This window comes from Pelodiscus sinensis, chromosome 3, assembly GCF_052426305.1.
Source record: "Pelodiscus sinensis isolate ZL-2025 chromosome 3, ASM5242630v1, whole genome shotgun sequence".
NCBI classification, from domain to species: Eukaryota; Metazoa; Chordata; order Testudines; family Trionychidae; genus Pelodiscus; species Pelodiscus sinensis.
In genome coordinates this window covers 152658329-152678827 of record NC_143054.1, presented here as the reverse complement: position 1 = coordinate 152678827, position 20499 = coordinate 152658329, and the positions used below count along the sequence as shown (strand labels likewise).

At 44.4% G+C, this 20499-nt stretch overlaps 1 protein-coding gene across 1 annotated transcript in view; it reads left to right on the top strand.

Moving 5' to 3' along the window:
• Nucleotides 1–20499, top strand: part of LOC142828021 (usherin-like) — a 176890-nt gene that overhangs the window by 114761 nt on the left and 41630 nt on the right. The window contains exon 13 of the mRNA XM_075925196.2: nt 12728–12911. Coding sequence (XP_075781311.2) covers nt 12728–12911 — 184 coding nt within the window. The remainder of the gene's footprint in view (nt 1–12727; nt 12912–20499) is intronic.

Below are 20499 nucleotides of genomic sequence, written 5' to 3'. Positions count from 1 at the left end.
CTGAAAGCCATAGTCAGCTTGCTGGGATGTTTCAGCCCTCCTGACCTCCCAGCTCCCACCATTCCTCTCAGCTACTCACCTGTGTTGTTGCTCGGTGAGTAGCTGCTCCTCAGATGAGGAAATCTAATGTAAATGTACTACGCAGGTGCGCAGTTCAAAGAGAGGGCTCAAGAGCTACTCTTAGAGCCCCTGAGATCTACCGGTAGATCACGGTCTACTGGTTGGTGACCATGGCTCTAAAGTCTTACATTGTTTTATTTTTAAATGCAGTTATGTAATAAAATTGTACATGTATAAGCTGAACATTCACGATAAAGAGATAGCAGTATTTGTCTGAGGTAAATTGAAAAATAGTCACTTTTCCCCCAAAATGGGGGAAGGGGTGGAGGCTCTGGACTTGGGTTGAGGGATTTGAAGTGTAAGAGGGGTTCTAGGATGAGTGTGAATATTTGTAATTAAAATAATATAGAGTGAGCACTATATTCTGCATTCCAAGTAATTAAAATCAATATACTGTATTTTAAAATGTTTATATATATATCCAAAATAGTTAATACATTTCAATTGGTACTCTATTTAACAGTGTGATTTAAGACCGTAATTAATAGTGTTTTTTTAATCCTAGTTAATTTTTGAGTTAATCATGTGAGTTACCTACGATTAATCGACAGCTCTAGTTTACAGTGTAGTAGCATAAGTATTATATGGAAGTTGAAAGGAAACTGATGCAAACAAATGCATGCAATTTCATTTACATTTATGTCTCAATTGTTAATATTAAAATAACATAGATCATCATCATTAATTGCAGCAATTTGGGTTCTTGCAGAGAGAAGTGGAAGATAAGTTTCTGCAAAGATTAGTTTAGGAAGGGAGCTCCTTGCATGAGTGATTAGCATGGAGGAAGTTGTGGAGATATTTTTAGGAACATCATAGGAAGTCTGGCAAAACAAATTGTCCTATAAGTGCATGTGATTGCCCCATCATGTTGGGGATATACAGCTTCTCACAGGGCTAAGCAAGCAGCTGACAATGCTATTGGTATTGCACAGTGGAACAATTCAGAGATTTCATTCTACATTACTGTAAATGGAATTTATAACTGAGTTAATGATATTGGGTGGCACTATAATTATCTTTATTAATTTTTAGAAAACAGGTGAATATAAAGAAAATATAATATTATAATAGTGTAGTATTAACCTAACCTGTGTTAAAGAGAGAGATTTAGTTGAAGTTAAATTTATAGGCAGTTTGTTAAAGTAGCAGTGCACATTAGAAGGTACATTAGAGCCCCATTGATTTTAATATGCCATTCAGTAACTGAACATAGGTTAAAAATGCAGCTTAACCTCCATTTGTATTTTTTTAATTAATTTAAATTATTTTCTGTACATATACTAATAAATACAGCAATATTGTGTTTTTCTTCCTTCCGTGGTGCTATCTGACCTGCTGACACTCTGCAGCAGGCACTTAATCAAAAAGTGGGCTGGGGCTAGACAGAGGAGTAATGTCAAGGTTTCCTGAGACAGTAAGCCACCCTTGTCCTTGAGAAGTAAAGTGAAGGGGTTATGTAGATCTATAATAGTTTTAAAATGTCTAATTGATAGTACACACAGAATAATGTGGAATAATCTACATGACACATGAGGAAACATTTTCACATACTTGTTCGTTTTTAAAAAATCTTGTATTCAGGTAATTTATCTTGCTTTACCAAGAGAGGTCCACCAAAAGTCTAAGTGATTAGAATTAGTTTACTGCTTTGTAGATGAGTTTGATTCCTTAACATTGCAGGGGCCCAGTCTCGTACTCATTGTATTAAATAGTAATTTTGTACTGACTTCAGTGGGGACTAGTTTGGACCCTAATAATACTACCTAGCCTAGGTCTTACATATTTCCTTTCATTAGTAGATATCAAAACACTTTACAAAGTGAGCCAATATAATTATCCCCGTTTTACAGAGAGGAAAACTGAATAACAGAACCATGAAATAATTTACCCCAGGTCACCCTGCAGGCCAGTGGTAGACCTGGGAATAGTACCCAGGTGAACATGAGGCACAGACTAGTGCACTCCTGGACCATATGATAGATGCTGATATCAGGGTACATTCAAAGGAGTGCAGAGAAATTGTGATGTGCAATAATATCCTGAAAAAGATTATTAAGGTGTCAGTACTAGATTACAACTGTTGTAGTAATGAGGCGGGTTTTAAAGTAGGGAGAAAGACTCACAGGATTGTCAACTGATCCAAACACCCTTCCCTACCCCTTCACTAAGGCCATGCCTCTTCTCTGCTCCTTCTCCAACGGCCTTACCACACTCACTCCATCCCTCTCCCCTTATTCGTTCATTCTCCCCACCCTCACCTTTACCAGGATGGGGGAAGCAGTGGAGGTTCTCTTGTTGAGCTGAGGAGTTTGACGAGTGGGAGAGGGTTCTCGGATGAGCCTGGGGCAGGGGTTGAGGTACAGGAGGGGATGTGGGATGCAGGTTTTGGGAAGTAGATTGGGTATAGGAAGGGGCTTAGGATTGAGGCAGGGGTTGCAGTGAAGGAGGGAGTTTGGGTGCAGGAGGGGGCTCAGGGCTAGGGAAGGGGCTTGGGTATGGGCTCTAACCCGATGGTGCTTTCATTGGGTGTTTCCTGGTCAGCAGCATTGCAGAGACAAGGCAGGCTCCCTGCTGCTGCTGGTCACTGATGCAGGAGGGCTAGGACAAGCTCCCAGCACATCCTGGTCCTGTGCCACTCCCAGAAGTGTCCAGCATGTCCCTATGGCCTCTAGGGGACGGCGTGAGCTAGGAGGCTCTGTGTACTGTCCCTGCCCACAGACACCACCCCCTCAAGTTCCAGTGGCCAAGTTTCCTGGCTAATGGAAGCTGTGGATTCAGGATGCGAGTGGCACTCAGGATGGGGGTGGCATGCAGAGACCCCCTACTGTTCCGTCCAAGAGACACAGGAATATGCCAGACAGTTCTTGGATCAGTGTGGAACCAGGGAAGGAAGGGAGCTTGCCTTAACCCCACTCTGCTGCTGAACTTTTAGCAGTTCAAAATCTTCCAGATTGCTGCGTTAACCTCTGGGATACTAAGCCCCATTCTGTGAAACTCCCACTAAAATCAGGAGGGTTGGCAACTCCAAGGCGGAGGAGAGTAAGAAGGCAGTAAAGATTAAATAACAGTGGATGAAACATTTTTGATGGGTGAATTTAATCTTGCAGTTTATATATCAGCTATTAAAAAAAAAAGGAGAGAAACCCAAATCTGCTAAAATGACCACAGCCCTGTAGTTAAGAATTATAACTTGAGTCATAGTAACATAATAAAAATACCCAGCTCTAAATAGTATGCATTATTAAAAATACTATTTGTTTACATACTGATCTGATGATAGTAATGGTATTAAATTATGGAACCATAGAGCATTTTAACCTGTTTCAAATTATCTAACCATGTCCTTTGGCTTTGCCTTAGGCCAAAAATAACAAAATGTACTGCAAGCACATCGGTAGCCATCACAGCATAATTAAAAGCACAAAATTAATTAGATAAAATGGTAACCATAAAATATATTAAGGATAGCTTAGGTTGATGGGATAGTGCACCTGTTTTAACTCAGTTGTATGATTAAGTGTGATATATAGCATAAACATAAGCTATTTAAGTATTCTAATTTCCCAGCATATTTACTTAAAGTATACTCAAGTCAGAGGCCTACAATTAGCCACAATAAAATAGATATTTGTAGTTTAACTTTCAAAATATCTCTCACTTTCATGTGATTCAAAATGTCAACACATTGTCATGCCTTTGTACCTTGCAGAGAAAGGATATCAATTATCTGTTTCATGGAGGAAGGGGCAAACATGGTCTCTTGGTTTGGTGTTGATTTATAAAGAATAATTTTCTTCCACGTATTTTTTTGTTGAAAGAAAAAATATTGAAATTGAATACAACATGTGTGAGGCACTGCTTGCTCAGTTTTGATTAGTGGTGTGTAGAAAGCTGGAACAACCCTTTCGAAACATCTTTTTACTTCATACATGAATTTAATGCCTAGTATGGAGAGGCATTGGTTTTACAGCCCTGCCTCTAGCCAGAAATAGGTACAGCGGGGTAAGCCCTGGACCTGTCTTCAGCCTTTGTGTACATACCCAATCAGTATAGTTCCCTGCCACCCTGACCTGGATGGACAACCTCGGTGCAACCATTCAGGCCTTAGAACATGGGTGGGCAATAATTTTTGATGAGGAGGTACTCCAAGATTTTGATAAGTGGTCAAGGGCCACAGTTTTCTATGGAGAGGCTGCGGGGTTTTGGACAATGATTGGGGGCAAAAGGGAGTCTGGGGTAGAGGACTGGGGTGCAGGAGAGGGTGTGGGGTCTGCAAGGTAGTTTATGTCTGCAGGAGACACTCTCCCATCAACTTACCTATCACCTCTTGCAGAGCTGGAATAATTATGTCCATGGGAAAGCTTTCTTCTGTCATTCATTATAATACTTTAGGCTTACCATTTATCTGTTGCTGTCCTTTGTTGCTTGTCAATTTTATTCTAATTATCGAGTGGATAGGAATCTGTCTTTCTTTAGAGTGCACTAGGGTCTGCCAGAAATGAATTTTTAGTGCTCTTGGAGCAGGTTATAAATTAGCTACCCAAGAGGTACTCTGACCTTTTTCGTGAGGTCTAGGGTTAAACTTGTTTCCTCTCTTCCATCTATACTCCTGCATTGAGTTGTTCATTTTGTTTGAGAGTGACATTGCTGGGAAATGGCCTCCTCTATTTATGTACAGAACAAGGGCTATACTGTACACGCAACTGCAGTAGGAGATAATACATGCTGCTTCACTAATAACTTCAAGATATTCAGTCTCTGTGATGGCTCAGTTCTGGGTCTCTCTGGAATAAAGTGCCGACAGTATGCTTGTTTTATGATGTGAATGTGTGTTAACTGGAGACTGATATCACTTGACTGTCCACTGGAGATTTATCTCACTGAGGACCAGAAACTAAACTTGAACAAAGACTTGAGCAGTAAAATTCTAATGTTTTCAGTTTGTTTAGTTCTTTTGCTGTTTGGATATGAGCTCACAGCACAACACTGCAGCAAAGAAAGACAATACCACCCTGGGGTGTATATATAAAGATATCACTTGTAAGGCAAAGGAAATAATGGCTTGGTTAGATAGCACATCACCATGCATTTTTGTGCTCTTCATTATAGAACAGAACATCAGAAAGTTAGAATGTCTCTAGACTACAGGGTTTTTTTGAAAAATGGTGGCCTTTTTAAAAAAACTTGCCCTGCGTCTAGACTGCCGCCATGTTCTTTCGAAATTAAATCGAAAGATTGTGGCAGTTTTTTCGACCACAGTAAACCTCATTTTATGAGGAAGAATGCCTTTTTTTGAAAGTGCTCTTGCAGTGAGCACTTTATTTCAAAGTAGTTGCAGTGTAGACGCTCTCTTTTGAAAGAGGCTTGTAGTCTAGATGTAGCCTTAGAGGAAGAGTTCATAGACAACTAAAAGAGATTCAGCAACTGAAGAGCATGACTAAAGAAGAGACTCAGGGTATGTCTATACTACAGCACTAATTCAAACTAGCTTATTTCAAATTAGTTAATTCGAAATAAGCTAATTCGAAATAACACATCTAGACCCAAAAACAAATTCGAATTAGTGTTTTGCTAATTCAAAATAGCACGTCCACACTGATTGGACGCTGGGTCTCATTTTAAGGGCAGCTGAAACCGGTTCTGGCAGGGCATCAGGTCAGTAGTTGCTTTGTGTGGCTGCTGTCTGAGGCTATCTGAGGTTCGTGCTTAAAGGGACCCCCCTGGACAGCCAGTTCTCAGCTTTTTCACTTGCCTGCCTACCTCGCCGAGGGACAGCAAAGCATTTTCCTCGCCGCCTGCCTGTGTTGGTGTTCCCATTGGGGATGCTGCTGCAGTTGGCACCATGGAGCCAGAGCTCACCCTGGGCATGCTGTTCCAGTTTTTGGAATTGCTGCTGAAAGCCTGCCAGCAATGGCTGGAGGATACCTGGCACCATCTGGTGCATATCAGCCCCCTGCCTCTCCTCCTGGCCTCCCTGGGGGCTGTGGAGGAGCTGCAGCAGTGCCCAGATGCCAGGGTGCCCCGCCGCATCTGGCATCTGGACACCAGCAACGACTGGTGGGACTGCATCGTCCTGGAGTGCTATCAGCAGTGGACCCAGAACTTCAGGATGAAGGACACTTTCCTGGAGCTCTGTGAGTGGCTCGCCCCTGCTCTGCGGCGACGAAACACTCGCATGAGGCCCGCCATCCCCCTCCAGAAGTGTGTGGCCATCGCCCTGTGAAAAGTCTCCACGCCAGACAGCTACTGATCCGTCAGGAACCAGTTCGGCGTGGGGAAATCCACTGTCGGAGCAGTGCTCATGCAGGTATGGCACTCACCGGCCACTGCGCCGGAGGGGAAGTGGGGCTGCTAGGAGGGGATGGGCCGCTCCAGGGAAAACGGGGGGGAGGAGGTGAAAGTGTCCCGCACGGGAGTGTTCGGTCTGTCCCAGCCATGCTACACGCCACCCGCGGCGGCCAGGATCATAGCGGGGGTCACTTCTGGGAGTGGGGCACGGGGCAGTGCCAGGGAATTAACACTCCCAGCCACCCTGGCGCTCCAGTGATTCGCAGTTTGTTGTGTCTCTCTGCAGGTGGTCAAGGCCATCAACAGGGTGCTGCTCTGCAGGGTGGTCCACCTCGCTGACCCGGACGCGGTCATCTAGGGGTTCGGTGCCCTCAGCTTCCCCAACTGCGGGGGGGCGATCAACAGCACATTCCCATCCATGCCCCAGAACACCAGGCCTCCCTCTAAATAAACAGGAAGGGTTACTTCTCCGTGATCCTGCAGGCCATTTCTGACCACCGGGGCCAGTTCACGGACATTAATGTGGGCTGGTCTGGCAAGGCACACGACTCACAGGTGTTCCGCAACTCCTCCGTGTGCTGGAGGCTGCACGCCGGGACCTTCTTCCCCGACCACCACATCAGGGTCGGGAACGTGGACATGCCCGTCTGCCTCTTGGGGGGTGCGGCCTACCCCCTACAGCCCTGGCTGATGAAGCCGTACACGGGGCACCTCAACCCCTCCTGGCAGGCCTTCAGTACCAGGCTCACCAGGGCCCACATTGTGGTCGAAGGGGCCTTTGGATGCCTGAAAGCCTGATTTAGATGCCTCCTCACCCACCTCAACCTTGCCGAGCACAATATCCCTCCCGTGGTAGCAGCATGCTGTATGCTGCACAATGTATGTGAAAGGAAGGGGGAGGCTTTCCTGCCAGCCTGGATAGCTGAGGCTGAGCACATGGCTGGCCAGTACGCACAGTCCTGCATCGCCGCCATCAAGAAGGCCCAGCGGGGGGTCCGTTCAGATCTGGGAAGCCCTGCGGGAGAGCTTCCAGGTGGAGGAGGACTGAACTGTCCCTGCAAGCCCCACTGGGGCCTTCTTCCACCCTCACCTCCTTCCCCTTTCCCCTCTCTAACCCCCCTTCCTAATGTAAAATAAAAACACCTGTTTTTCCAAAAAACCCTCTCTTTATTGTTCATAACTGGGGTGGGGGAAGGAGAAATGAGGGTGGGAGAGGGGAGGGGGAAACCTGGGAGGAGGGAGCTGGAAGGGGGAGGAAGGGAAGGGAAAGCTCAGGCTTGGGGGTCCTGCTGGCTCTCCCGTCCAGTACTGCGAGCGCAGGGGCATTGGGGGGGAGTGGGTGTGGAGGGTGGGGCAGGAGGGACGAGGGGTGTGAAGGAAGCGGGAGGGGAAACAGGGGTGGGAGGGGGAGTGAGAGCTGGGGTGGCCGCAGGGGCCGGAGCAGGAGGAGGCAGGAACCTGTCCACCAGGGTCTGGAGGTGGCCTCTGAGGATACGGCCCTGCTCCTCCAGCACCTATAAGCTCTGCTGCTGCAGCCGCTGCTGGGTCTTCCCGGACCCAGTGGTCCTGGGTGCAGAGCTGGTGCTCCAGTAGCCGCAGGTGCTGCTACTGGTAGTCCTTCAGGTTGCAGGTGTGCCTGCTGGCCTGGGTGCGGGTGGCTGTTGCTCTGCAGTCCCAGATGCTGCGGCTGTGGTGAAACAAAAGCAGTGGTCAGTTCTCCCTGGGGACACAGTGTGTGAAACTCAGCCCCCTTCTGCAAGGCGAGGTCGGCATGTGGGGAACAGGCCAGGGCCCCTGCATATCACCCAGCTGCTGCTCCATGGTGGGTTAGGCCCAGGCGCATGGTCCCTGTGCTCCCTCTCCACCCCTCCCATACACATAAGAGGAGCATGATGGCACTCACGTGTGGAGCCCTCCCCAGCCTCGGACGACACAGCCGATGTGCTCTGTGGAATGCCTCGGGGGTCCTGGGCAGGCTCCCTGCAGGCTCCTGGCTCTCAGCATCCTCCTCCTCCTCCTCCGTGTCAGGGACGGGGCCCTCTGCCCCGGGGTCTATCACCACCCGGGGGGCATGGACTGCGTGAGACCCCAGAATGCGGTCCAGGGCCTCATAATGAGGGCATGCATCCAGGTCAGCCCCTGGCTGGGAGGCCCTGGAGTAGGCCTGCCGCAGGTCCTTGATTTTGCAGCGGACCTGCTCCTGGGTCTGCATGTGGTCTGGTTGACAGCCATGCGGCTGTAGATGGCCATGTTCCTGTGGCTAGTGTGGAGATCGTGGACATTGGAGGCCTCCCCCCAAACCTCTATGAGGTCCACGATCTCTGCACTAGACTAGGCGGGTGCCCACCTCTTACGGCCTTGGGCAGGCTGCTGGGAGCTGCCAGCCTGGTCCCGGGAAAAGGCGGAGGACTGGGTGGCAGCGGGTGGCTGGCTCATGCTGTGCCAGGTGCAGGGTCTGCTGGCTGGGTGCTGGCAGGCTTGCAACTGGCACAAGCACTATAGCCAGACCGTGCCCCTTTAAGGGCTCTGGGGCCGGGAGGGGGGGGCAGAAGAGTTTTCCTGGTTTGGCCCAGAATGGCCACCAAGGCAACCTGGGAAGGGCTAGCCTCCCACTAGTTCGAATTAAGTGGCTACACACCCCTTAATTTGAACTACTTAATTCGAACTAGGCGTTACTCCTCGTAGAATGAGGTTTACCTAGTTCGAATTAAGTGCTCCGCTATTTTGAATTAAATTCCAAATAGTGGTTTGCATGTGTAGCCCCTATTAAAGTTAATTCGAACTAACGGCTGTTAGTTCGAATTAACTTTGAAGTGTAGACATACCCTGAGTGATTTTTATATAAATCTTGGAGGAAAAATGACTAAGAGGTTTATGAAGCTATGTCTGATCTGCACAGTTATTTCAGAATAAGCTATTCCAGAATAGTTATTCCAAAATAGCTTATTTTCAAATAGCACATCTACACTGCAGGGAAGCCTCAAAATGAGTCCAAGGTAGGCATCCCTAATGTAGATGTGCTATCTCGATTTAGAGCCCCAGAAGGAATAACTTAGAATGGACCTGGTGAGGGGCTATTTCAAAATAGCAGAAGTGGAGTGTCTACAGATGCCTTATTTCAAAATAACTATTTCAGAATAGGGGTTATTCCTCATATAGTGAGGTTTACAGAAGTCAGAACAAGCTGTCCATTATTTCAAAATTATTTTAAAATAACAATTACTGTGTAGAGGCACCAATGCTATGGAGAGGTTTTACAGCACTGTGGAGGAATTCCACATAATGAGTGAGGAAGTGAAGGTGAACTAGATCCTTCTCTTTATCCTTTTCCAAAATATAGGCAGTCCCTGACTTGCGACATGGTCGGTTCCTGGGGAGGCGTTGCAAGTCGGGTGCATCATAACTCGAACTCTCATATACAATAGGCATCATGTGCCATCGTAAATGCGGGGCAAGGACGCAAGTTGGGGAGTTTCGGCCCTTTCTACTCTGCCAAAAATGATTGTAAGTGGTGGGGGTCGCAACTCGAGTGGTTGCATCTTGGGGGTTTCCTGTATAAGAACATGTTGATGGGGGACAAAACTGAAAAAAGCCATTTTAAAACAGAGAAAAGAAAACTTTTTACACAAGAGCTAATCTACCTGTTGAACTCATTATCCAGCTACACTGAAAGGAGGGCAGAAGATGTTTGACATGAGTTTAATCAGGCCACAGCTTTATTATTAGTTGTCTGGAACTAACCAGCAGATAAGGATACATTATTTATATGCTTATTTATTCTGTATTACCTGGGAAATTTCCATCAGCTCCCCCTTTTTTTCTATCCAGGTCCCTCCAGCAGATCCATTGCTGGGACCTTACCATCCACCCCCATCTTAAGAAGTTTAAGGCAGGTTAAAATAATATGAAGTTGGCTCCCTGCCATAACAATCATAGGAGTCCCCAGCTGTTCCCATTTGTTTCTTTAACAAACACCCCTTTTCCAGCCATGTATCTGGTCATTATATACTTTTTTGTGGAGTACTTGCACTGCGCTTCTACCCTACACTTGCATGAGTTGCAAAATATAGATGATCCCCTTCATGCCATGCATAACAGAGCTCTTCCTAAACCCACTGTCCACAAAGGCAGAAAATCCAACTGTATCCAGGCCAAAATGATGGTAAGGAGAAAAATTCTTACCGAGCCTCCCCCCCTAAAAATGGGCCCACTAGCATGCCCACAGCAGGTCTTGCCAAAATGTGGTATTTTATGACCTAAATGGCAGAGAGTGTGGGTGCTGTTTCGGCCTGCTCAGTGAAACATGAAAGCTTCCTGTGTGGAGCTGCCCCTTGGAAACCCAGCATTCTCAGAGGATGTGTCAGTGATCGTGCTTGACCCTTTTTGCACCTCACTTACAGGTGCGGTCATTGTCACAAAGCACACTGCTTAGTAGAAGTGTAGAAGAATTATTTAGTTCTTTATATGGATAAATATACACTTGGAGGAGAGGAAGATGATGAGGAAAAGTCAACATGGATTGATCAAGGGCATCGCATGACTGACCAAACTGATTACCTTCTAAGATAAGATAACAGGCTCTGTGGATATGGAGAAGGCAGTGGATGTGCTATTCTTTGACTTTAGCAAAGCTTTTGATATGGTCTTCTATAGTATTCTTGCTAGCAGGTTAAAGAAGTATGGCCTGGATAAATGGACTATTAGGTAGGTATAAAGCTGGTTAGATCATCTGACTCAATGAGTAGTGATTAACAGTTCAATGTCTAGAAATGAGGTCACCAGTTTTGGGTGCCCCACTACACTTTCCCCCACTACAGAAAGGATGTGGACAAATTGGAGAGTCCAGCAGAGGGCAACAAAAATGATTAGGTAGCTGGAGTACATGAGTAAAGTAGGCTTATTTAATTTGCAGAAGAGAAGAATGAGGGAGGGATTTGATAGCCAGATTCAGCTACCTGAAGTGGGTATCCAAAGAGGATGGAACCAAGCTATTCTCAGTGACAGAACAAGGAGCCATGGTCTCAAGTTTCAGTGGAGACAGGTTAGGAAAAACTATTTCACTAGAAAGGTGGTGAAGCACTGGGATGGGTTCTTTAGGGAAGTGTTCGAATCTCTATCCTTAAAGTCTTTTAAGGCAAGACTTCACAAAGCACTGGTTGGAATGCATTGAACAGAGGGTTGGACTAGATGAGCTCCTGAAGTCTCTCCATACTTCTATGATTCTATGATAGGAACTTTGACCGCATAATGTTAGCTCTCATGGCATAAAACAGGCATCTCAAACTGGTGGCCCCTGGGCTACCTAAGGACCAACCATTTTTTCAATCCAACCTGGGAGTCCCTGAGGCCCGGGGTGTGTGTGCCTGTACTCATCTCCCAAGACCCACCCCATCTTCTCCCCCATTGCACCCCTTCCCTCAAGAGATGCGACCTCGGGGATTACCGGGGAGTCTTGGCATGGGGTGGCAGCAGGGTCTGAACTCTCACACTAACCACAGTGGAGAGAGCCACAAGGAAGCAGAGCAAGTGCACATGCCAATGTGGGGGGCCCGACTCCTAACGCTGTCCCGTGCCAGGCCTCCTGGTAATCCCCAAGGCCACATCTCTTGAGGGAAGGGGTGCAATGGAGGGAATATGGCAAGGTGGTGACAAGAAGGGACAGGGTGGTGGTCAGAAGGGTCCAGGCTTGAAGGATGGGCCCCACCTGGGCCGAAAAGCTCCCAGAACAAATTGTGAAAATACTTGTGCTGTAGATGGCCCATGGCTGTCAGTTTGAGATTCCTGGCATGAACCAACCGCTTAGCTAGAGACTTTAAGGAATTTCTCCAATGAGGACATATCAGTTTCAAGCATTTCCTTTGACTGGTACCGTATTGGTTTTATCAGAGACAGGATCCTGGCTAGATGGACCACAGCTCTGCTCTTGCACAATATATTGTGTGTCTCCACAGTCTGTGTTGCATTCATTTGTCCCTCCTGTGCAATGTGATCTTTGTTTCCCTCATTGCCTGATACTTATGGCACTGTTGTCCTTTTTTTTCTCTGGTGTCTCCTGCTTTGCCTAAGAAGAAAATGTGTGAGGCTGAGAATAAAAATCAGAGTGGCAATAGATAACATCTTTAGACAATGCCATTGAATGGGCTTAGACATTCTGTTCCACATGATGACTGCATACATTTGTAGGTATTTGAATGTGTATATGTACTAGATTTGTAGGTATTGGTGGTGCTAAATTTGAATGCACAAAATAGTGTTCTGTTTGTATTGCTTCTTCTGCAAGTTTGTTAAAATGTGTATTCACCAATTTGTCTCTTGCTAGGTTTTTACATATCTCCATACAATGCATCTGGCTGCTTGCCATGTTTATGCCACAGAACTGGTTCAGTAAATCAGGTTTGTAATGGTTTAACTGGCCAATGTGTTTGCCAAGATGCTTCAATAACTGGTCAGAGATGTGACCGCTGCAGAGAACTTCATTTTGGATTTGATTCTGATTCAGGGAGGTGAGTATTGTATTATTTTTTTTTTTATAAATACAGTTTATTTCCAATTTCTTCTTTTTATTTCCTCACCCCAACTAACTCTAAAATCTGTAGTAACAACAATATCATCTACTTTAAACAATCTTTCACCCTCATTTTGTGGTGCATCAAATTTACACATGGTATCATACACCAACGACACATTTTCCCAGTTTTGCCATTGACTGAAGTGGAAGCATAATTAAAACCATATATTCCACGTCTCATGTTATAATTGTATGAGGATTGTCTCATTACCATAATTCTATATGTGAAATAGTCAGCTATTAAGATATTTGGTGTGGTACTTGGAAAAAATGTGTGTAATCACAAATTAATCAATAATTAACCCTGGTGGAAAAATGTTAGTGAAAATTAAATTTCTCTGGAGAAGAGTAGCAAAAATTAGATGCCCCCCATATTTTGTATTGACACTAAAAGAAATGTAAAATGTGCAGAGAATGGATTGATTTAATTACAGACTTTTCCATTTCCAAAATCTTGTAGTCCTAGAGGAGTAGAATTCTCTCTATCAGCACTCTAATTTTGCGGTGCACGTGTCCTAGCTATCTGAGAGCCTTTGTGCACACTAAAATAGTGTGACTATACTTCCTTGAATTTCTGAGATACATTAGTAGGTGATGCATTGTTATTCTGTCTATTGCTCTATCTTTTTCTTGCAGCTTCTTCTCTTGCTTGTCTAATCCCCACAATCTCAATTTCCTTTCTTATGTTGTCCAATAAGATTTCACAGGCACTCATATTATCACATTTTCCTGCAGACCATATGATTGTAAAGTATTTTGCTACATTTAATATTTATGCTTTTTAAAAATAGACATAAATGAAAGTGATACTACACCCCTATGCTAGCCTTGAGTAAAAAAGGAATAAATATACCCTGACTCTAGAAAGTAAGTATATGTCTTCCTGAATGCACTTGACATTATTTTAGTATAGATTTTTTCACTTTAACTTTTATATTATTGTCATCATTAGGCAGGGGATTTTTTAATGTTGTGGATCATAGAGGTATCTGTTTTCGGTGGTCTTGGAATCTGTAAGAATGGAATTTTATTTTGTTTCCTGTCACTCTTAATGGTAAGGGATGAAAGTAATATAGTATTTAAGTTACAGAATTCTCCCATTTCAAGCTTAGATCCAGGAAACGGAAGAAGTCTGTGGCTGCTACTGGGCACCTATCTACACTTGAGACCAGTAGGCCCAGTGGATCCAAAAGCCTCTGTGGGCCTCAGGAAAGGTGAGGGGGGTGTCAGCTCACAGGGCCAGGGCCCAACAGGGTTGTGGATTTCCTTCAAGGCAGTCCATTATGAATAGTTGCTTTTACGTCTCACTACGTCACTACTATTACAGGCTTAATATTGCCAGATGGTTATACAGCTACTGCAAAGTAATACACCAATAAGCATAGGCAAAGCAATGCATAAAAGAGTAACAGGCACTTGGAAATGCTTATGCCCCTTTCCAGTTACTTCTCACCAAGCCGCAGTAGACGTGGCTCCAGCTAGGGGGATCCAGGGCACCCGTCGAGGTCTAGGTCGCTGGTGAGACTCAGTAGACAAGGGACTAGTAACTTCCTGCACAAATTATACTACAATTGTTTACCGGGTGTGCATGTACCTGGCTCAACGCCATTCTTATCACTCTTATGAGCTGAGACCGAGGTCAGACTTGTTTACCGCTTAGTAGTTTCCCAGCTCAAGGCATGGGTTAGAGCTGATAAAGCCCAGCTGCCGTTTGGGCTTGCAGGGTCCCAGGCTATGCTAAGCTTGATACAGCAGGGATGGAAACTTAAATCCCAGGCCTGCTAAGCTGCAGGACCCACATTTAACTTTTATGTGACAGGAGGAAGCCCAGCTCTGCACTCCCAGAAGGGGTGGAACCAAGAGCAGAAGGGGCAAGGCTGAGGACAGCTGGCCCTCAGCTTTGCTCGAAGTGCAAGGGCACCATTTCGGGAAGGTGGCAGGGCAGCAGCTGTGCGCTCCAGGACATGGCTTGCTTTTCATCCAGTTCCCCGGACACTAAAGGAGTGAGGGGAAAGTGCTTGCATTCCATGCCTGCTTCTCATATGCAGCTGGTGAGCTCCTATTTCAGCAGTGCCAACTGTCAGAGCCCCTTTGAATCACCGGGCTCCAGGGCAACTGCCCCTTGGCACCTCCCCTTTCCCTCCCCTGTCGACAGTCCTGAATAGACCAAAAGTATTTATAGACCTTATCAGCTGTGCCTCAGTTTGCTTCCTTGGACTCCCATAGTCCCTGAACAGGTCTATGGAGAAAAGACCCCATGGAGCTTGGCTTTGTAGTTGCTTTTGAGATCTAGTCCTCCTGTATTAACAGATCCATGATGGTTCCACTATATGTTTCTCCTCTTTTTCAGGAGGATTAATCTATTAAAAGTGATCGTCTTTAGTCATATTTGCTAATGTTTTATTCTTTTTATGCACATTTTAAGACTTCTTTAAGAAAGCAGGGCTGGACTGACTATTCGTGGGTCCTTGGGAGATGGATTGTAAAAAACAGACGATCAACACAGAAGGGCAGGAGGGACGATAGTCCCCAGCTGGAGTGAGGCAGGGGCTGGGGGTACAGTGGGCTTGGGGACTAGGGTCAGTCATGGGAGTCAGAGAGGATATGGGGGTAAGCAAAGCAAGGTGGAAGAAGGGGCAAATAGGATCCCCACCATCTTTCTCTATCTTTCTCACCAAGCTGCCCCTCCTCCAACAGCAGCTTCCTGCCCTCCAGGATGGGGGTAGACTAACTGCAGTTTATTCCAGTAATCAAGATTTTAGTTTCCAGTAGGGATGTAATAGTATATTTGATTAACCAATAAGCAAGAGCGTATAGATTAATGCTATAGACTATATGCATTTCCCTCCCCCCAACCAGTACATTTTTTAGCAGACTGGCCAAAAGCCCAGCTCAAGCCTGGTCTGGGACCTACCCTTCCCCCCCTCTCCCCCAGCTGCCGTGGCTCTGCATTAAAAGTATATTAGGAGCTGGGTGGGCAGTTCCAGTTCACGCTGGGTCCAGGAGCTCAGACTCCACCTCCATACACAGGCTGCTTGTCACCCTGCATTGCTGCCTCTTTATCAGAAGCAGCAGCATAGGGCAACAAGCAGCCACTCTGCAAGAGGAGCTGGTTTTTAAACCGACTCCCCTCGTGGACTAGCTCCCATCTGGCACCCTGCGCTGCTGCTGGCCTCACCACCAGGGACTATAGAATAATCGACTTATTGATAAGAATTCATGAGGTTACTTGACTATTCAATTAACCGATATTTAACATCCCTAGTTTCCAGTCAGCACTGATAACCAGACCAGATACTGCCAAGTCTCCTTCCCTAGTGGAGTTTCCAACTGAAGAAAACTGGACACCTGGTAACGTGGGGGCAGAAAAGTGTGGGAAGGATAATTTTTTAAAGTGGGAGGCCTTAGCCTTATGGGAGTGAGGTTGGAGGGGTGAAAAACAAGTGGTGGGAGTGGGGGTTGGGGGTGGAGGAGAGGAGCTAATGGGCAGGACCATGTCTGCTGTGCTGCCCAGGTAGAGACACTCTTCTGGTCCATACCACAGTTTCCAACCTACAGTAGACTAGTAATTGTGGGATCACAATTCCCTGGCAGTGTTGCAGCCCACAGCCCAAACATGGCCACACAGGGATCTCCATTCCCAAAGTCAGTGCTCCCTCCTCCTCCCTGACGCTCGCCTGATGGCAACAGAGTGTGAATGGCTCAGAGTCCCAGTGTCCCATCCCACTGCCTCTTCCTCTGCTGCTGCAGCCTCAGAGCTGAGCAGTAACAGGGACTCTGTCCATTCCACTCCTAGACTTCAGGCTTCCTGGCCCCAAGGGGAGATGGAAGCAACCATGGACCCACTGTGAAGCCTCCATCAGTCACTGGAGTGGGCTGCCTGGAGGAATGGGGCGGCAGTGGCTGAGGACTCTTCCTTTTCCAAGCCTGTCAGCCGGTGAGGTGAAGTGGGTGGCAGGTGTAGAAAGAGAAGCCCTCAGCAGGCAAGCCAAGAAAGGAGCCAAACTGTTGTGGATGGGAGCAAGGAGAAGCCCTGGGTCAGCCAGTCAGGAGGGCAGGAGACAGGCTGGAGAGATGAGCTTCTGTTGCAGCCACTGGATTGCAGCAGAAGAGGAGAGACCTGGCTGGGTTAGACTTCTGCTATGTGTGGACCCGGTGTCATCATACCTTTGGTGCCATTCATTTGATATTGTTAAAAAAGAGTGATTTACCATTGTTTGCACGTTCTACTCTGATTTAAGCATTCCCTGTCCCTTTCTAGAAATTTGGAGGTTATGAAATGAATCAAGCAAAGGATATTAGCCATCCGCAATCTAAACATCAGAGCTGTGTTAACTTTGGCTGTTTTTCTATTACTATCCTGTGATATGCAGAGACAGAGTCATGAGGCCTTAAAAATCCACCAGTCTTGCAGGAACCCAAAAGAGTCTTCAGTGGAATTCAGTTTGCAAAGTAGGAAATTCCCTGCAGGATGGGGGAATTTTAGACTCCAGGATTTTACAGTGATTCAGGCAGAATCCTAATGGCCATAAACATTGGCAGAGAGTAGATCAGCCTTACTTCTGTATTGTTTACTATAATAAACTGGTCAATGAACATTACAAATTGTTTATCTATATATATATATATATATATATATATATATATATATATATATATATCTTGACAGATTACTGTTTATGAAATCCACTTAGCAAGTGAGGTTTTCCCATAAGGATGAAAAATTAAGATTTTAAACAGATTGCTGGAGAGGCTCTAACTGCACCTAGAGAGTCAATGTAATAAAGGTTTCTCTATATTAATATTACAAAACCCATTTATCCTCACAAAATCAATATTGCAATTCATTTTGACTTGGTATTTCTCTTTCCATATTTTAAGTGTTTTTCTTTGATTATGTACAATTCTGTTTTAATAAATGTGAAATATGTTTGATTTAAAATGTCTTGGGAAGATAGCATTTGAAAAATAACAAGCTTCTAATTTATTTTGTTAACAGCACTCGAGAATGTTGAAAATATTGCTTATATGTCTGGAAAGTTTCAGGGAATTAGTTTATTTACCACTGAAGTCCTTAATGGCATAAAAATATTGCCTTCACAAATGTATGGCAAACTTCTTAAATAACGTTTTAATGTCATTATTTAGTATATTAATGAAAACTCTGATTCTGGAAACACGAATGAGTAGTCCCATTGAACTCAAGAGGACAACTTAAATATTAGCGTTTGCAGATTGGGGGCTTAAGTTAATAAAGGTGGAAGCCAATATTTCAGTATGTTGGATAGAAGACACTACAAGTACTTCAAACAACCTTTCCCCCTTCGCACACACCCACTGCAAATGTATTGTATCTAAAACTAATTTGTTTCATGAGAGAATGATAATGAAACCTGAAATACTCAGGGGATCCTTATTTATGAGAGGTGCAGTAATATACAGTAATAGTAAGAGAAGTCTCATTATTTATGTACTGTGACACTAGCATTAAAACTCCCCACAAAGTATACACACTAAATAGCAGCATGTAATGAAATTATTATTTGCCTATCAATACAATATCTTTTTTATCTCTAACTAAACCATTTTCTTCAGCCATTACATTTAAATAGTCTAAACAAAACCTCTATTTGAAGAGGGATTTGGATGCACTGTCCACAGATGAAAGGAAGTAATACAGTTTTTGTTTGAAAGAATTGCCCTTTTCTCTTGCTATCAAAGAGAGCAAACTACAGGATAGTGGTTTCCAGGAGAGGATGTATTTTATTTATTCTCAAGAGGATATTAGTCCATAAAACAAATTTGCAGCTTATTTTGCAGCTTTAGCTTTTATCAGCCTTTTTAAGGGTGTTGAATGATTACTCAGGAGATCACACGGCAAGAGTTGCAATGGAGTACAAGAACTCTAATAAATAGAGCTCTGGGATGGGCAAAAAATGTATGTGAATAGTTCTCTTAAACTTGTTTAAAAATCTGTCACATTTAATGTCTATTTCACTGATTATTGACCTGGATCTTAGTACTCCAATGTGAAAAAAGATGTTTTTCCCCCTTTGCTTTTATCATCCTAAAGTGTAGTTGAACTCAGCATTATTTGACCTACAGGTGCGCCTTAGTGAGGGAATAAAGAAAAGGGACATGGAAATCAGGGGCAGAATCTTGAATATGATGTATTTATTTTATATTGTACCATATATGGAATCAGGTTACAGATCCAGTGTCAACCGTAAAGGGAGGATCAGCTTAAGTGTGGGAAACCTTCCCAGATTAACACAGGGATCCTCCTGTAACAAAGGGAACATAACTGAATCTTTCATAGATCTGTCAAGTCCTTTACCACTGTTTAATTGTCATTTTGGGACTGTTGGCTCCTATGTAATTTAGAGCTGCTTTTAGTCTGCTTTCATTTATGCCACAAGACAGGACTTTTGTACAACCAGCTGAGGTTTAAGTGAGTGCAGACTGAGTTCCATAATCCTTTTGTGGCTCCCCTTCTGATCTGCTGCCAGGGAAATCTGGTAGTATATTGCTGCCTCAGATTTAGCCCATGGTTTTTTAACTTTTTTTCTGTCCATTGCGGTACAGATGTGACATTAGAAAATTAAAGCAGAAAAGTAAATTGTTTTGTTTGCTTTTATTAAACTCCCCACTGTGGTGGATGGCATGACTTAGAGAATTGGCAACCTTGTGGGATGTTGGTTGCTCATTCAAAACCAAACCATCGTCTATTTAGCAGGGGTTTCATACATATACTGTAGAGAGAAGCAAATTCCAGTTTTAATTGTGATCCAGAAGCCAGGATGTAGCTTTAGGATGAAATATCTCAGTCCTCTAAGGATTTTTCACTGATGCCAATGAGAGATTTGCACAAAAGATGAAGGTTCATATGTGGACATTTGTGTAGTAGTTAAATTTTTAATTATTGCCATTTATTTCAGCACCTTATTATCAATTTCAGTATCACATAATGGGGAAAATGTGCTCCCAGTTATGAAAAGTGGTATTTTTGACCTTTCTCTTCTTCCTTTGTCCTCCTTTCTCCTTCTTCCCAGTCTTTGGATCTTTCCGCGCTTATTTATTCTGCATTTGTGTCACTATCAATTGCTTCTGTGAGTAAGAAACTTTTTTCTTTGATGAAAACATAGATTATTCAGGATCTCAATATATCTAGAAGATCTTTCATGTGCACAAAGCAGACAAAATAAATACATCATCCTATTGCATTATTTGTGTGAGTAAGAAATATTCTGGGTGAATAAGGATTACAGGATTGAACTACAATAGGCTTATTAATCAATATTGGTATGCACTTTGCATACAGGTCAATTGTATATTAACATGTTTTTAAATCTAAACCATTTTCTTTACCCCGCTTAGCATACATTTCACCTAATGCTCACATTCCAAATGCTTATTTTGAGCATTTATTAAAACACTATGAAATAAATAACATGCAAATTTTAAGCTGCATTTTGAAAAATATTTATTTTTTAATGTACTTCGATCCACTAAGCTGTTTATTT